At 41.8% G+C, this 15039-nt stretch overlaps 1 protein-coding gene across 4 annotated transcripts in view; it reads left to right on the forward strand.

Moving 5' to 3' along the window:
• LOC141131747 (uncharacterized) overlaps window positions 1–15039 on the forward strand; it is a 124721-nt gene that overhangs the window by 57781 nt on the left and 51901 nt on the right. For all 4 annotated transcript variants that reach the window (XM_073619384.1, XM_073619382.1, XM_073619386.1 and 1 more), the window contains exon 2: window positions 11367–11552. In XM_073619384.1, coding sequence (XP_073475485.1) covers window positions 11367–11552 — 186 coding nt within the window. The remainder of the gene's footprint in view (window positions 1–11366; window positions 11553–15039) is intronic.

Consider the following 15039-nt stretch of genomic DNA (forward strand, 5'->3'; position numbering starts at 1 on the left):
AGAGATTAAACTTAACTTCTCAAAGACGGGAAATGATGGGGTATCTGATATTGACCAGAGAAGAGTTTGCATTCGGATTAGCATTCGGGTCTGAACCCAAAAGTTAGCTCTTAAGGCACCCCAGTCTAAAAACATTAATGTTACTTATCAATAGCAAACCTGACAAACATTCACAACTGCCTTGATGAAATTAACTTCACATCAGAAGCCCCCTTCACATCCGAGGTCCTCCCAACATGTCAGAGGTTCCACCATCATATTTAAGCTCTAATCCAGTCTCTCTCAACTCCTGTCCTCAAGGCACCCCAACAGGTCATGTTTTCAGGCTCTCCATTATTTTGCACAGGTGATTTGATCAGTTTCACTGCCTTAGTAATTACCACAACCGTTTCATCTGAGGGAAATCCTAAAAACATGACCTGTTGTGGCGCCTTGAAGACTGGAGTTGAGAAACACTGCTCTAATCCCATCAAAGTCTCCTCTTCATGTCAAAGGCCACCCTTCACGTCAAAGGTCTCCCATCACGTTTGAGGTGCCTCCATAGCATCAGAGTACCCCCTTCATGCCAGAGGCCTCTCATCACATCAGAGCCCCTCTATCACATCAGAGCCCCTCTATCACATCAGGGTCCCTATACATCAGAGGACAATCAATAAGTATGTGGGCAGGGCCTACGTATATTTTTTTGCACTTAATAAGCAGATATAACAAAATGCTTTAAATGTTACAATTAACAGATCTAAAGTTATAATAAAGTATATTTAAACCTAAGGAAAAAATGTAATATATTACAGCTTAGCAGTCCTGAGATCTAGTGGCTAGTTTGCTTTTTTCTGCAAATACAAAAAAACACTTATTAATCCTACCAGAAATCCAGAAAGTCCAACAGTCAAAGGTCAGTTGTTTTACTCACTTACCAGCATGCCAATGAAAAAAAAATGTAATGTCCCTGCGTTGTTTATTCCCTGACTTCTGGTAGATGATCATGGGTCCCCATGGTGGACTGGAGAGAGGACAGCACTGCGGGGTGATAGCAGGGTGTGATGGAGGCAAGCACCACAACACCTTCTCTATCATGGGCATGGTTGCCTTGCAAATTTCACTCGTTTCTAGATAGTTGTTGTTTATGACTTCTGCTGTGGCTGATATTTAGCTTGTATTGTTGTTTGATGGAACAACATTTTTTATTTGATCTTATGTGCATTCATACTGCTCTATACCTAGCGCATTATATGAACCAATCATTGCAGTATGAATGGTTCTAATTTTTTTTTACAGGTAAATTGGTTATGATTTTCACTGACCACTGCATGTTATACACTGGGTTTTTTATGACAGGCTCCTGAACATTGCATTCTGTACACTGGGCTGTATACTATATACTCCTGACCCCTACCTTTTTAATGCTATATTGTAGCAATTGTTGGTTGATATATAGTCACTGACTAAGTTAATGAAGTTCTTCTTCAAGGTAGGCTGTGATCAGAAAGGCATATGTAATGGAGGAGTTCTGCTTTTTACAAATGATAGTCTTATGCCGCGTACACACGGTCGGACTTTTCGTCTACAAAAGTCCAACGGACGCTGACGGACTAAAGCTGGCTGGTAATCCGATCGTGTGTGGGCTTCTCCGGACTTTCAACGGACTTTTTTAGCCTCAAATCTGACGGACTTTAGATTTGAAACATGCTTCAAATCTTTACGTCGTAACTACGACGGACCCCGAAGTCCGCTCGTCTGTATGCTAGTCCGACGGACAAAAAAACGACGCATGCTCATAAGCAAAAACTAAACGGAAGCACTCGGTCTAGTAAAACTAGTGTTCGTATTGTAGGTAGCACATTCCTCACGCTGCAAAATCTGTGATCGTTGAATGCAGCGCATTTAATGTCTTCTTTACGAATGCTATAAAGAACGAAGATGTTTTGCTGTTCATATTCAAACAGAGTTCTCCCAAACAGATTTCTGGATTTTTTTTCTCTTTGATCTCATGAATGACATGGTATGCTTTTTCAAAACAATGTTTCCATACTAATAATTCTTTTTAAACTTTTTTTTTTTTTGGTGGAGTCATCTTTTCTTGTAATTTTTATCCAGATATTTATTTTATGATTGTTGTGGAACTTTTTTTCTGTTTATCTCTAAATTTTTTTGTAAAGTTACCACAGGGAACCCATTTTTATATATATTTTTTAAATTTTTTTTAATGTTTGTAAAGTTACCACAAAGAACCCTTTATAATTTTTGTTTTTATAGTGATTTGTTATTTTTTTTATATAAAGTTAACCCAAAGAACCGTTTTTGGTTATGTATCTTTTTTTTTTTAAATACTTACCACTCGAACATTATTAACATTATTTTAATCTATTTTTGTTGTGTTTTTGCAAAATCAATGAGATTGTTGTCCCTTGTTAATTTAAAACATTGTGTCTAAAATCTATGATTTAAAATAAAAAACCTAACTCAAAAAATATCCATTTATTTATGGTCTAAATAAAATAAAGAGGAAGTCAACGCTGGAAAAAGTATGTGTACAAGAAAATGGGGATCTTGAGGAGTCCATATAAGAGGGAGCACAATCTGGTCCAAGAATCCCAGAGATCAACAGCACCAGCAGATGATATAGATGTCCCCAGACTGTGGTACTACAACAGCCTGCGTCTTCTGTCAGACCAGACTGAACCCAAGTCATCACTTTCTTCTCTTCCCTGCAGCCTTTCCTCCACGCTGCCCTGCAGCCTTCCCTGCAGCCTTCCCTGTAGCCTTCTTTGGAGGCTGTGGCTCTGGTGTTTCAGTTGTGGCAGGAGGAGGAGGAGGAGGAGGAGGAGGGGGGGCTGCCTCATGTAGTTGGGTGTTTCATGTTAGTGTGCCCTGCAGCCCCTTCTGGATTGTTTCCCCAAATAGTCGCTCACAAATGAGGCGCTGCTCCCAATCCATTTGAAGAAGCCTGCTGGCTAAGTAGCAGCCATAGGACTCTTCCGCTTCGGGGGGGCTCTTCAAAAAACGGGCGGCCTCTTGCATGAGGCGCAGGGATGCCTCCTGTGTGACCGTCCCCTTCCTGGCCCTTTTTTTGGGAAGGTGGAGGGGAAGCACTTGTGATTGGGTCATGCTCCTACTGAGCCCAGCCACCTCACTTGGCCCAGCCACCTCACTTGGCCCAGCCACCTCACTGGGACCAGCCACCTCACTGGGACCAGCCACCTCACTGGGACCAGCCACCTCCTGCCTGACACTGGGCCCAGCCTCCTCCAAGATGATGGAGAATCCGCCCTCCTCCAGGCTGTCCATGGGCCCGGTCTCCTCCTGCCTGCCACTTTCCACACATTCCTCCTGGATGGACTCATCCTGTGTATAAAAAAAGGACATAGTTTTATTTATTTATTTGGGGTTCATCAATGACACACAATTTGCTTCTCATGACTAGCAAATTCAATGTGAATACATCTCTTTAATAAAAGAGTCTAATCAGACACCCTAATTTTTTATAGCAGGTGCCAAACATATTTAGCCACTCCTGTCAATTGATATGTATACACAATTTTGAGGCCAAAATTATTTTAGACAATTATAACATCCAGTTAACATCATTAATATTAGTACAGTAAATATTTGTTAATATAATTTACCTGACTCCAGATGGTCATATCCGGTTCATCCAGGATGGAAGACCCAGCTTGCTCCTCATCAGCCTCTGCTGGGGTGGAGGGAAGGGTGGAGGGAAGGGTTGAAAGTGATGCCCTAGCTTCATTCTGGTCATCAAGAAAACGGAGTTGATTGTAGTACCACAGCCTGGGTACATAAACATCATCTGCTGATGCTCCTGATCTCATTGATTCCTGGATCTTCTTATGCTCCCTCTTATACATATTCCTCAAGACCCCAATTTTCTTGAGCAATGTCTCCATTGTTGCTTCCGGGATGGTCGCCTGGACAAAGAACAGAAGTCTCTCCAGCGTTGACTTCCTCACATGCTTTGCATAATACTGAGGGTGTTTCACCTCCCACAAATTCCTCATCTCTCGATATTTAGCTATGAAAGCTGTAAGGAACTCTGGATCCTTAAATAGGGGATTCATTATATCTGGAAAAGATAAAGTCACAAGACAAAAAACACTTATTATTAGGTTTCTGCTAACCCCTCATCATCTTCTCCCTATGTAGGCCTCATCAATCTATCAAGCCATATAGGCCGCTTGCTACAAAGTCATGACCTAAAACCAAAAAAAATTATTTAAAATTACCTTCGTTTTGTAACGTCCTGGTCCACTATCACCTGCGCACATAACGTACGTACGACACGTGCGCAAGGGCCCTCTTTATACACTACGCATGTGTGAAACTCCGCCTGCGTCGCCCGCCCCTGACGTTCAAAATTAACTCATGTTCTCCGCCCCCTAATTCGACGCACAGAACGTACGTACGACACGTGCGCAAGGGCCCTCTTTATACACTACGCATGTGTGAAACTCCGCCTGCGTCGCCCGCCCCTGACGTTCAAAATTAACTCATGTTCTCCGCCCCCTAATTCGACGCACAGAACGTACGTACGACACGTGCGCAAGGCCCCTCTTTATACACTACGCATGTGTGAAACTCCGCCTGCGTCGCCCGCCCCTGACGTTCGATTTTAACTCATGTTCTCCACCCATTTTTAGTTACGGCGCGTAGTGGGGTAAATAATGGCGGAGACACCTGACATGTTATCTACCTCAGGTAGCGAAAAAAGCCCGGAGGCTGGAACGTCAACCAGATCTGTGAAGCCTAGATTTAAGGCCTCTAATATGAGTTTTGAAGAGATGGTGGAGATGGTGGCCATTCTTCAAAAAAAGGACTATGATGGGAAGTATGGGCTGTACGCACGGCCAAATTTGCGCAAGGCCAAAATAATGGCGAAGGTGGTGGACACTTTGCAGGCTTCTTTTGGGGTCCAGCGCTCCAAGGATCAACTTCGCAAAAGATGGTCTGACCTCAAGCTCAGGGAGCCGGATCAATACAGACGGATCCTTAAAGTGCTGAAAAAAAGTAAGTACTTGTCGTGTTTTTCTCTTGTGTTTATTACCTTGTATACTGCTCCATGTGCTTTTCCTTCCTATACGATTTTTTTGCTCATCGTTTCAAACGATCTTTTAATAAACCTCGTTACATATCTATAGATATATCTATCTATATATATGTGTGTATATATATATATATATATATATATATATATATATATATATATATATATATATATATAGATATATATATCTATATATATATATATATATCTCGATATATATCTAGATAGATAGATAGATAGATAGATAGATATAGAGAGAGAGAGAGAGAGAGAGAGAGAGAGATAGAGATAGATAGATAGATATAGAAATGTAAAACATTCTTTTGTAATATTTTAAGTTATCTTTTTTTTTTTTTACATTTAGTTATATATTTAGATTTTGGTCCAGATATAGAGAGAGAGAGAGAGAGAGAGAGAGAGAGAGAGAGAGAGAGAGAGAGAGAGAGATCAAAAGATTATTAACTATATTTCGAGATATTGATATCTAGATATCTATCTATCCGATATGTCTTTATAATTTTTAATATTGAGGTAAAATAGGAACTCTACACAAACCACTTCACTCCAAATGTTTGAAAATTACTATGTACTAAAATATCTGTGTGCTAAGTAGATTACTAATTTTTTGTTTCACATAGGGGAAAAATCACTCAGCCAACAAGAAGACAGTCCACCCCAAGCCAAACAACATGATTGGGAAATCAGCCCAAGTCCCACTGAGGATGTGGAGGAAGGAGAGGTGGGCGACATGGGCACCCCACCAGGTGAGTGTCTGACACACCAGCTTACGGTAATCTATGCATGGCTGTCTTTTCTTTAATGTAATTTTTCTACTCTATTTTAGGGGATCTGGTTGTGCTTGATTCAAGCAACAGTGCCACCCCCGAGGATGTGGAGGAATTATGCTACATGGGCACCCCACCAGGTCAGTGTCTGAGACAACAGCTTTATTATGGTAAGGTAAACTATGTATGTGTGCATATTTCTAAACACGTTTTTTGGTTTCATTCCACTTTAGGTACAAGAAGTGACTATTTCACCTCAGACAGTGCCCAATGGCTAATTGGTCAAATAATGGCCTGGAACAGGGAGATCGATGAAATGCGTAATCGGCTGGATCGTATGCAGCAGGAAATGAAGGACATGATTGATGTTTTGGGTAGAATCTAAATGCCCTTTTTGAAAGCCCAAAACATCGATCATGTCCTTCATTTCTTGTTTTGCTGACCCCATTCTGGGCCTTCTCTTTTTTTTTTTGGCTGAACATATATGGCTGTTTAACATAATTTAAAAAAGGAGGGCTGTTTCTAGAAAATACATACAAAATCCACAAAAAAAAAAAAAAACTTGATTTTAAAAAAACCAAAAAAAAGATAAAACTTAATTTTAAAAAAACCAAAAAAAAAAATAAAACTTGATTTTAAAAAAAACAAAAAAAAAATAAAACTTAATTTTAAAAAAAACAAAAAAAAAAATATTGATTTTCAAAAAAAAAATAAAAAAATTAAAAAACTTGATTTTCCAAAAAAACAAAAAAAAAAAAAAATAAAAAAAAGCCCGTTTGCGAAAATCAAAAAGGCAAAAAAATTTTTTTGTGGATTATGTAGAAATATTTAAATATAATAATATTTTTGCTAATTATTAAGATATCATTATATTTTTGTCTATGAACATTTTCTACTAAATGCATAACTGAATGCATAACAACGATTAATAAAAACATCTCCTTATAGGAATTAAATAAATGTGTGGTTTGTTATTTCAATGCTCAGTATCAGTTTGGTTATAATTGTAAAAAAGTTGTTTACAGTGGCAATGGAGCTTATTTAGACATTTAAAAGGAAAATACAGTTGGCACTACAACTGCTCGACCATAACCTAGGAGAAAGCCCAAAAGAAAGGCAAGCAATAAATATAATTCCAGATTTCATCAATATTTTTTTTATTTTAAAAAATTAAATATCCTGGCCCATTGCAATGGCCCCCCTACCCATAAAATAATTAACATATTGCTGTCTAACTTGACGGGCACTTTGGGGGGCCAAGCCAGTACGGACAGTATCCAGGCCCGTAAGGTTGTCATCTATAAGTCCGGCCTCAGGCCCAACTGTTCCTATATAATTTACAGAATGTTTGTGTAAAAAGTTGTGCAGAATGCAGCACGATAAAATGATAAAATTAAGTTTGTATTCCGCCAAATTAATGGATGTTTGAAACAGGCGGAACCGGCTGGCCAGAATTCCAAACGCATTCTCAACCACTCTTCTAGCTCTGGCCAGCCGGAAATTAAAAACCCTCCTCTCCGGGGTGAGGGTTCTTTGGGGGAATGGCCTCATGAGGTGCTTGCTGAGAGCGAAGGCTTCATCGGCAATGAAGACAAAGGGGAGTCCTTCCACGTTATCCGCATCAGGTGGCAATCCCAGGCCACCACTCTGGAGACGCTGGCAGAACTCCGTCTGGGCAAATACTCCTCCATCCGACATCCGGCCATTCTTCCCCACGTCCACATATAAAAATTCATAGTGTGCCGACACCACCGCCATTAAAACAATACTGTGGAACCCCTTATAATTAAAATAGTATGACCCCGAATGGGGTGGTGGCACGATGTGGACATGTTTCCCATCTATAGCCCCTCCACAATTGGGAAAGTCCCAACGGCTGGCAAAATGGGATGCCACAGTCTGCCATTCCTGTGGCGTTGAAGGAAACTGGGGAATCAAACAAGAAAAACAAAATCATTAATTTTGAAGCTAACATTGCAAGAAAATTATACAATTAAAAACATTATTCCCCAGCATCAGTATAACATTAAATAATTTAATTCTTCTGGAATAACTAATATGGAAAGGCACACTTATCAGATTGCTCACCCCCTCTGATGGAACATTGATTACATTTTAGAGGGTTGTGAAATCCCTAAAAAAGATTACTTTTAGGACACGCAGGAATTTAGGGACTAAAAAGGCTACAAGACTGCAGTTGTCGCACTCTGCAGGTGCAGTTGCTAACCAGCTTACAGTAAATGAGGTAAGGTAAAAAGGCATTCATGTTGCAAGGAGTACACAATCACATGCAAGGGCAATTAATGAAAACACTTTGTGGCTTGCATATGATTTGATGATGGAAATCAGCAGAGCTTCTGCTCATTTACTAAAGCACTGGAACAAATGCACTTGTAGAGTGCACATGCATTTTGCAAAGTGCAACATATATTTGCTTTAGACAAATCAACACCACAGAACATTCAAGCAAATTTTTACGAGGGTGGGGGGGTGGGGGGGAAATCAAGCTAATTGCTAATTATCAGCACACTATTTGGAGTGAGTTTAGGGGGGGGGGGGTTGGTAAATCTAGCTAATTGCTAATTATAAGCACACTAAATACACTCAAACAAAATACATTCAAAATGAGTAGACTAGGTGGATATGTTCCCATCATTGCATGCTGGGGAGGTTATTGAAGGAAAATATACATGCATGACAAAAAATAACAGGAAAAAAATCCAGCATGTGTGAGGATAAAAAGGGGACATTCACACTATATTGCAATGATGGTAAGTAGTGTTTGAAGCAAGAAATACATTACATTATCAAAGATTACATAAAAGAACATGTGATGCTAATAAAAGAAAAATATCTTACCTTAATATAGTCCTTCTGCAGGACCTGGATGATGGCAGAACAGGTCTCTGGGATAATGATCCCCAGAGCCTGGGGGGAGATGCCTGTCGAGAACTTGAGGTCCTGCAGGCTTCTCCCTGTCGCCAAGTACCGCAACGTGGCAACTAGCCTCTGCTCCGGAGTGATGGCTTGCCTCATGCAGGTATCCTGCCTGCTGATATAGGGGGTCAGCAAAGCCAACAAACGGTCAAAAACGGGGTCCATCATCCGGAGAAAGTTCCTGAAATCCTCAGGATTATTCTCACGGATCTCACGGAGCAATGGCATGTGACAGAACTGGTCACGCTGGAGCAACCAATTCTTGATCCATGAACTCCTCCTCGCCCTGTTCATGGACTGGTCTTGGTCTGAAGAATAAACTACAGCACCAAGCACATACAATGCACGAGCTCGACGACGAGTACGTACAGGTAACATGGCTTCAAAACGGTCGGCTGGTCAGAATGCACTTAACAGAACGCACTGAAGAACAGCAAGGCCTGTGAAGAACGACCTGAAAATCAGGAACGAGCGGACAATAAAACAAAGATTTCTCAATGCCAACTGACCAAACGCACTGAAAAGCAGATACAAACCTCACAAGCACAGACTGAACAACAGTTACAACGAACTGAAAAATACGAGTCTCACAAGCGCGAATCGTCTCTCACCAAACTTCTACTAACACGAGATAAACACGAGATTAGCAGAAGGAGCCCAAAGGGTGTCGTACGGGCTATTGAACTTCCGTTTTATAGTCTCGTCGGACTTGGTGTACGTCACCGCGTACTAGGCTGTCGTACTTTTGTGTGGTCGTGTGTAGGCAAGTCCGTTCGTTAGAAAGTCTGCCGCAAGTCCGCCGAAGGTACGCCGGAAGTATGTCGGACAGGCTGTCGGACTTTTGTAGCTGAAAAGTCCGACCGTGTGTACGCGGCATTAGGTTTTGTGACACAGTAATTAAAGCATATTTTTGGGGTACAGGGGCTGTGACATATGTTACCTTGTACAGTACACAGTGTGTTGGCAAAAGTTTTAAGCCCCTCCCACTGTTAGTGAAATATTGTCACACAATTGTTCTGCTTCGGGTGCCCAAAACTAAACTCACCTATTAAAAAAAAAAAAAGTGTAACTATGACCCTGCCTGCACCATTGTATACAGAATTTCACTGTAGCACCCTGGTGTTTAGGCAGGCTTGCTAACATATTTAGTTTGCAAGGTAGTAATTGTCCTGGTTAATTGTTAGTAGATCCACCGATTCCTCTCTAATTCTCGAATTGCTTCACCTTTTCTCTTCTGTCACTAGGTGGCACTGTGGCTGGTGACATTAGATTGACAAGGGCTTCGCCCGAGGGCCCTGGGCCACTAGGGGGCCCCATCAGGGTTGCCAGCCTCAGTAAAACCAGGGACAGTATGTATAAATCTGTGTTTTTTTTTACATCTGTCTGTGTATACTGTGTGTACATGTATGTGTATACTGTGTGATTGTATACTGTGTGTGTGTGTATACTGTGTGGCCCCATAATCTCTGATTTATTATTTATTTATTTATTTCAGGTACTTATATAGCGCCGTCAATTTACGCAGCACTTTACATATATATTATACATTCACATCAGTCCCTACCCTCAAGGAGCTTACAATCTAAGGTCCCTAACTCACATTCATACATACTAGGGACAATTTAGACAGGATCCAATTAACCTACCAGCATGTCTTTGGAGTGTGGGAGGAAACCGGAGTACCCGGAGGAAACCCACGCAGACACAGGGAGAACATGCAAACTCCAGGCAGGTAGTGTCGTGGTCGGGATTCGAACCAGCGACCCTTCTTACTGCTAGGCGAGAGTGCTATCCACTACACCACTGTGCCGCCCAGATTGCCTGGGGGCCCCATAATCTCCTATTGCCCGGGGGCCCCATGAGTTATCAGTCCACCCCTGATTACTATTCTGTGTTACCAAGAGTTATGTGCAAATACCTTTAGTGACTGTTACAAATTCAGTTTTCATAGGAGACAGCGGTCCTACCTATACAGACGTGGCATCCGGCTGGAGGCCTTTCCCTGTATAGCTGTCTACCTATAGAGTCTTGGAGTCTGCCAATTATCATTGCATCTACTCAAGGGTCTCCTGGCCCTAACCCGCTCTCCCAATGTTCTTGTTACGAGACAATAAATCTCTTGTTCACATTCAAAAAGTGACTGGCGCCCATCACTTCATCTTGCATTACACCCACCATGCCTGTTAACCCACTCTACAAGGAAGGATGTCAGCTCTCCCTAACTCTTGAGGTCACCATTAGGCCTCTGCAGGGCGAGACCTTGCTACATCACTCTTGCCTCCAAACCCTTCTAGAATTATGCAGAAGCTTTCTCCATTTCAACCGCTCTATAGTATACTGTACATCCACCCCAACCAGGTATATAGAACTTTATATTTTCCCCTAAACCCATAGAACTTCTCTCTTCTCTCAACCCCTACAACAGTATATACAGCAGCATTGTCCCTGAGAAAAACCCTTTTCCCCTATCAGTGTATACAATACATCTCTCTCCCCTCAAGCCCAATGTAGGGCCCAAAATATCTGACAACAATCTGATATTGAATCACTGCAATATTGTTCATGCTTCTTTCTTTTTAAAACAGGATACTGTGAAAATACCATGGAACAGATCGCCAATGGATTCATTGCTAAAACATATATGATTGGTACTTCTGTAAAAAATCAATGTGATGAAGGCTTTGAGGGTTTATACGCAGACACTGTAAACTATAAGTGTGTCCGATACGCAGGAAAGGTTAAATGGTCGAGCCTTGAAGACTGCTGCATCAGTAAGTTAACTTAAAAGCTTAAACAGCATTTATTGTAAGTGTATTTTATTGACATCAAATGCAAACTAACCACTGCATTGTTCATTTTAAAGAATACCACAAAAATAAAAAACACATAGATGGCTGAAATTTTGTCCAATTCCTGCTGAATCTGCTAAAAATTTGAGCAGTGGGTAGCCCGGCAAACACCCCCTGGCTCGGCAAAAGTCATTTTAAAAAGCAACTGAGTTGGGTGGAAAGTTATCAGCTGAACAGTGACTGCATTCTATCAGATGCAGTCACTGTTTGGTAGCACCATTGTATTCAGGCAGCCACAGGTGCTACGGCTGCCTGAATACAAAATAGCTGGCAATGGAGATTCCTCCATGTCCATCCACAGAAACCACAAGAGGCTGAGCTGTAAAATGGCTACACTGAAAGATACATGAATTTGTATATACCGTGTATATATATATATATATATATATATATATATATATATATATATATATATATATATATATATATATATATATATACACACACATATATACACATATATATACACACACACACACAGTCGGGTCCATAAATATTGGGACATCGACATAATTCTAATCTTTTTGGCTCTATACACCACCAAATGGATTTGAAATGTAACAAACGAGATGTCCTTTAACTGCAGACTTTCACCTTTAATTTGAGGGTATTTACATCCAAATCAGGTGAACGGTGTAGGAATTACAACAGTTTGTATATGTGCCTCCCACTTTTTAAGGGACCAAAAGTAATGGGACAATTGGCTGCTCAGCTGTTCCATGGCCAGGTGTGTGTTATTCCCTCATTATCCCATTTAAAAGGAGCAGATAAAAGGTCCAGAGTTTATTTCAAGTGTGCTATTTGCATTTGGAATCTTGCTGTCAACTCTCAATATGAGATCCAAAGAGCTGTCATTATCAGTGAAGCAAGCCATCATTAGGCTGAAAAAAACAAAACAAACCCATCAGAAAGATAGCAAAAACATTAGGTGTGGCCAAATAAACTGTTTGGAACATCCTTAAAAAGAAAGAATGCACCGGTGAGCTCAGCAACACCAAAAGACCCGGAAGACCACGGAAAACAACTGTGGTGGATGACCGAAGAATTCTTTCCCTGGTGAGGAAAACACCCTTCACAACAGTTGGCCAGATCAAGAACACTCTCCAGAAGGTAGGTGTATGTGTGTCAAAGTCAACAATCAAGAGAAGACTTCACCAGAGTGAATACAGAGGGTTCACCACAAGATGTAAACCATTGGTAAGCCTCAAAAACAGGAAGGGCAGATTAGAGTTTGCCAAACAACATCTAAAAAAGCCTTCACAGTTCTGGAATAACATCCTATGGACAGATGAGACCAAGATCAACTTGTACCAGAGTGATGGGAAGAGAAGAGTATGGAGAAGCTCATGAAAAGCATACCACCTCATCAGTGAAGCATGGTGGTGGTAGTGTCATGGCGTGGGCATGTATGTCTGCCAATGGAACTGGTTCTCTTGTATTTATTGATGATGTGACTGCTGACAAAAGCAGCAGGATGAATTCTGAAGTGTTTCGGGCAATATTATCTGTTCATATTCAGCAAAATGCTTCAGAACTCATTGAACGGCGCTTCACAGTGCAGATGGACAATGTCCCGAAGCATACTGCGAAAGCAACCAAAGAGTTTTTTTAAGGGAAAAAAGTGGAATGTTATGCAATGCCCAAGTCAATCACCTGACCTGAATCTGATTGAGCATGCATTTCACTTGCAGAAGAAAAAGGGAAAATGCCCCAAGAACAAGCAGGAACTGAAGAGGGTTGCAATAGAGGCCTGGCAGAGCATCACCAGGGATGAAACCCAGCGTCTGGTGATGTCTATGCGTTCCAGACTTCAGGCTGTAATTGACTGCAAAGGATTTACAACCAAGTATTAAAAAGTGAAAGTTTGATGGATGATTGTTAATCTGTCCCATTACTTTTGGTCCCTTAAAAAGTGGGAGGCACATATACAAACTGTTGTAATTCCTACACTGTTCACCTGATTTGGATGTAAATACCCTCAAATTAAAGTTGAAAGTCTGCAGATAAAGCACATCTTGTTCATTTCATTTCAAATCCATTGTGGTGGTGTATAGAGCCAAAATGATTAGAAGTGTGTCGATGTCCCAATATTTATGGACCTGACTGTATACACACATATATATATATATATATATATATATATATATATATATATATATATATATATAAAAAATCACCCGCTAGTGTGCTAGGGATGTAAGTAGGTTTTTGTCAGTGTAGGAAAATTCATGCAGGCTTGGCCAGCAGCCAGGCCTGCTTGTTTTTGTTTCCTGGGTTGGCAGAAATCTAGGGACAGCTGGATAACTCACAGACAACATCGCTGACACCTCCTCCCTCTTTCTAGAATGTACTGGAACCTTCTAGAAAGATGTGGGAGGGGAGGTAAGGTGGATCTGCCTGGAGTATGCTGAGGGCACTGACCAATCCCCAACTTGGGTTGGCAGGGGGCAGGCCCCCTCAAATACTCAGGGTCAGCCCAGCTGGGGAGGATTTGTTCAGGGGGAAGCTGTAGATGAAGTGTAATGCCCCGTACACACAATCGGACATTCCGACAACAAAATCCATGAATTTTTTCTGACGGATGTTGGCTCAAACTTGTTTTGCATACACACGGTCACACAAATCTTGTCGGAAATTCCGAACGTCAAGAACGCGGTGACGCACAACACGTACGACGAGCCGAGAAAAATTAAGTTCAATAGCCAGTGTGGCTCTTCTGCTTGATTCCGAGCATGCGTGGAACTTTGTGCGTCGGAATTGTGTACACACGATCGGAATTTACGACAACGGATTTTGTTGTCAGAAAATTTGAGATCCAGATCTCAAATTTTGTGTGACGGAAATTCCGATGGAAAATGTCCGATGGAGCCTACACACGGTCGGAATTTCCGCCAACAAGCTCCCATTGAAAATTTTCCGTCAGAGAATCCGACAGTAGGTACGGGGCATAAGGCTGTCGTGGCCTTTGAGGGAGCTCCCCAGTCTGGGGGGGTGACCTTGGGCCTGGGCTCAGGTGCGGACGGGACCTTCCTACAACCAATGGAGGTGTCCCAGGAGGCATGGGAGCAAGGAGAGGACAGCATGAGAACACTGCCAGGCAAGTCTCCAGAAGGAACAGGCATGGACTGGCCATCGGGACTACTGGGAGTTTCCCGGTGGCTCGGTGGGCTGGTTTCAGCGGCCGCCCAATTTGCCTGTTGTATTGGAGGTCCACGGCGATCTACCTGTCAATCGCCGACAGCTGGTGCCTGACGGGTAGATCAAGATGCATGCAGAGTAGCGCAGGAAGCGTGTGTAAAAAGTTCTCTCTCCGCTGCTCCCCTCCTCTCTTCTCGTCTATCCCCATTTGCTTATGACATCATCTGGGATGGACGAGAAGAGAGGAGGGGCCACCGGGGAGCATCGTGAC

Source organism: Aquarana catesbeiana, linkage group LG03, assembly GCF_042186555.1.
Source record: "Aquarana catesbeiana isolate 2022-GZ linkage group LG03, ASM4218655v1, whole genome shotgun sequence".
NCBI classification, from domain to species: domain Eukaryota; kingdom Metazoa; phylum Chordata; class Amphibia; order Anura; family Ranidae; genus Aquarana; species Aquarana catesbeiana.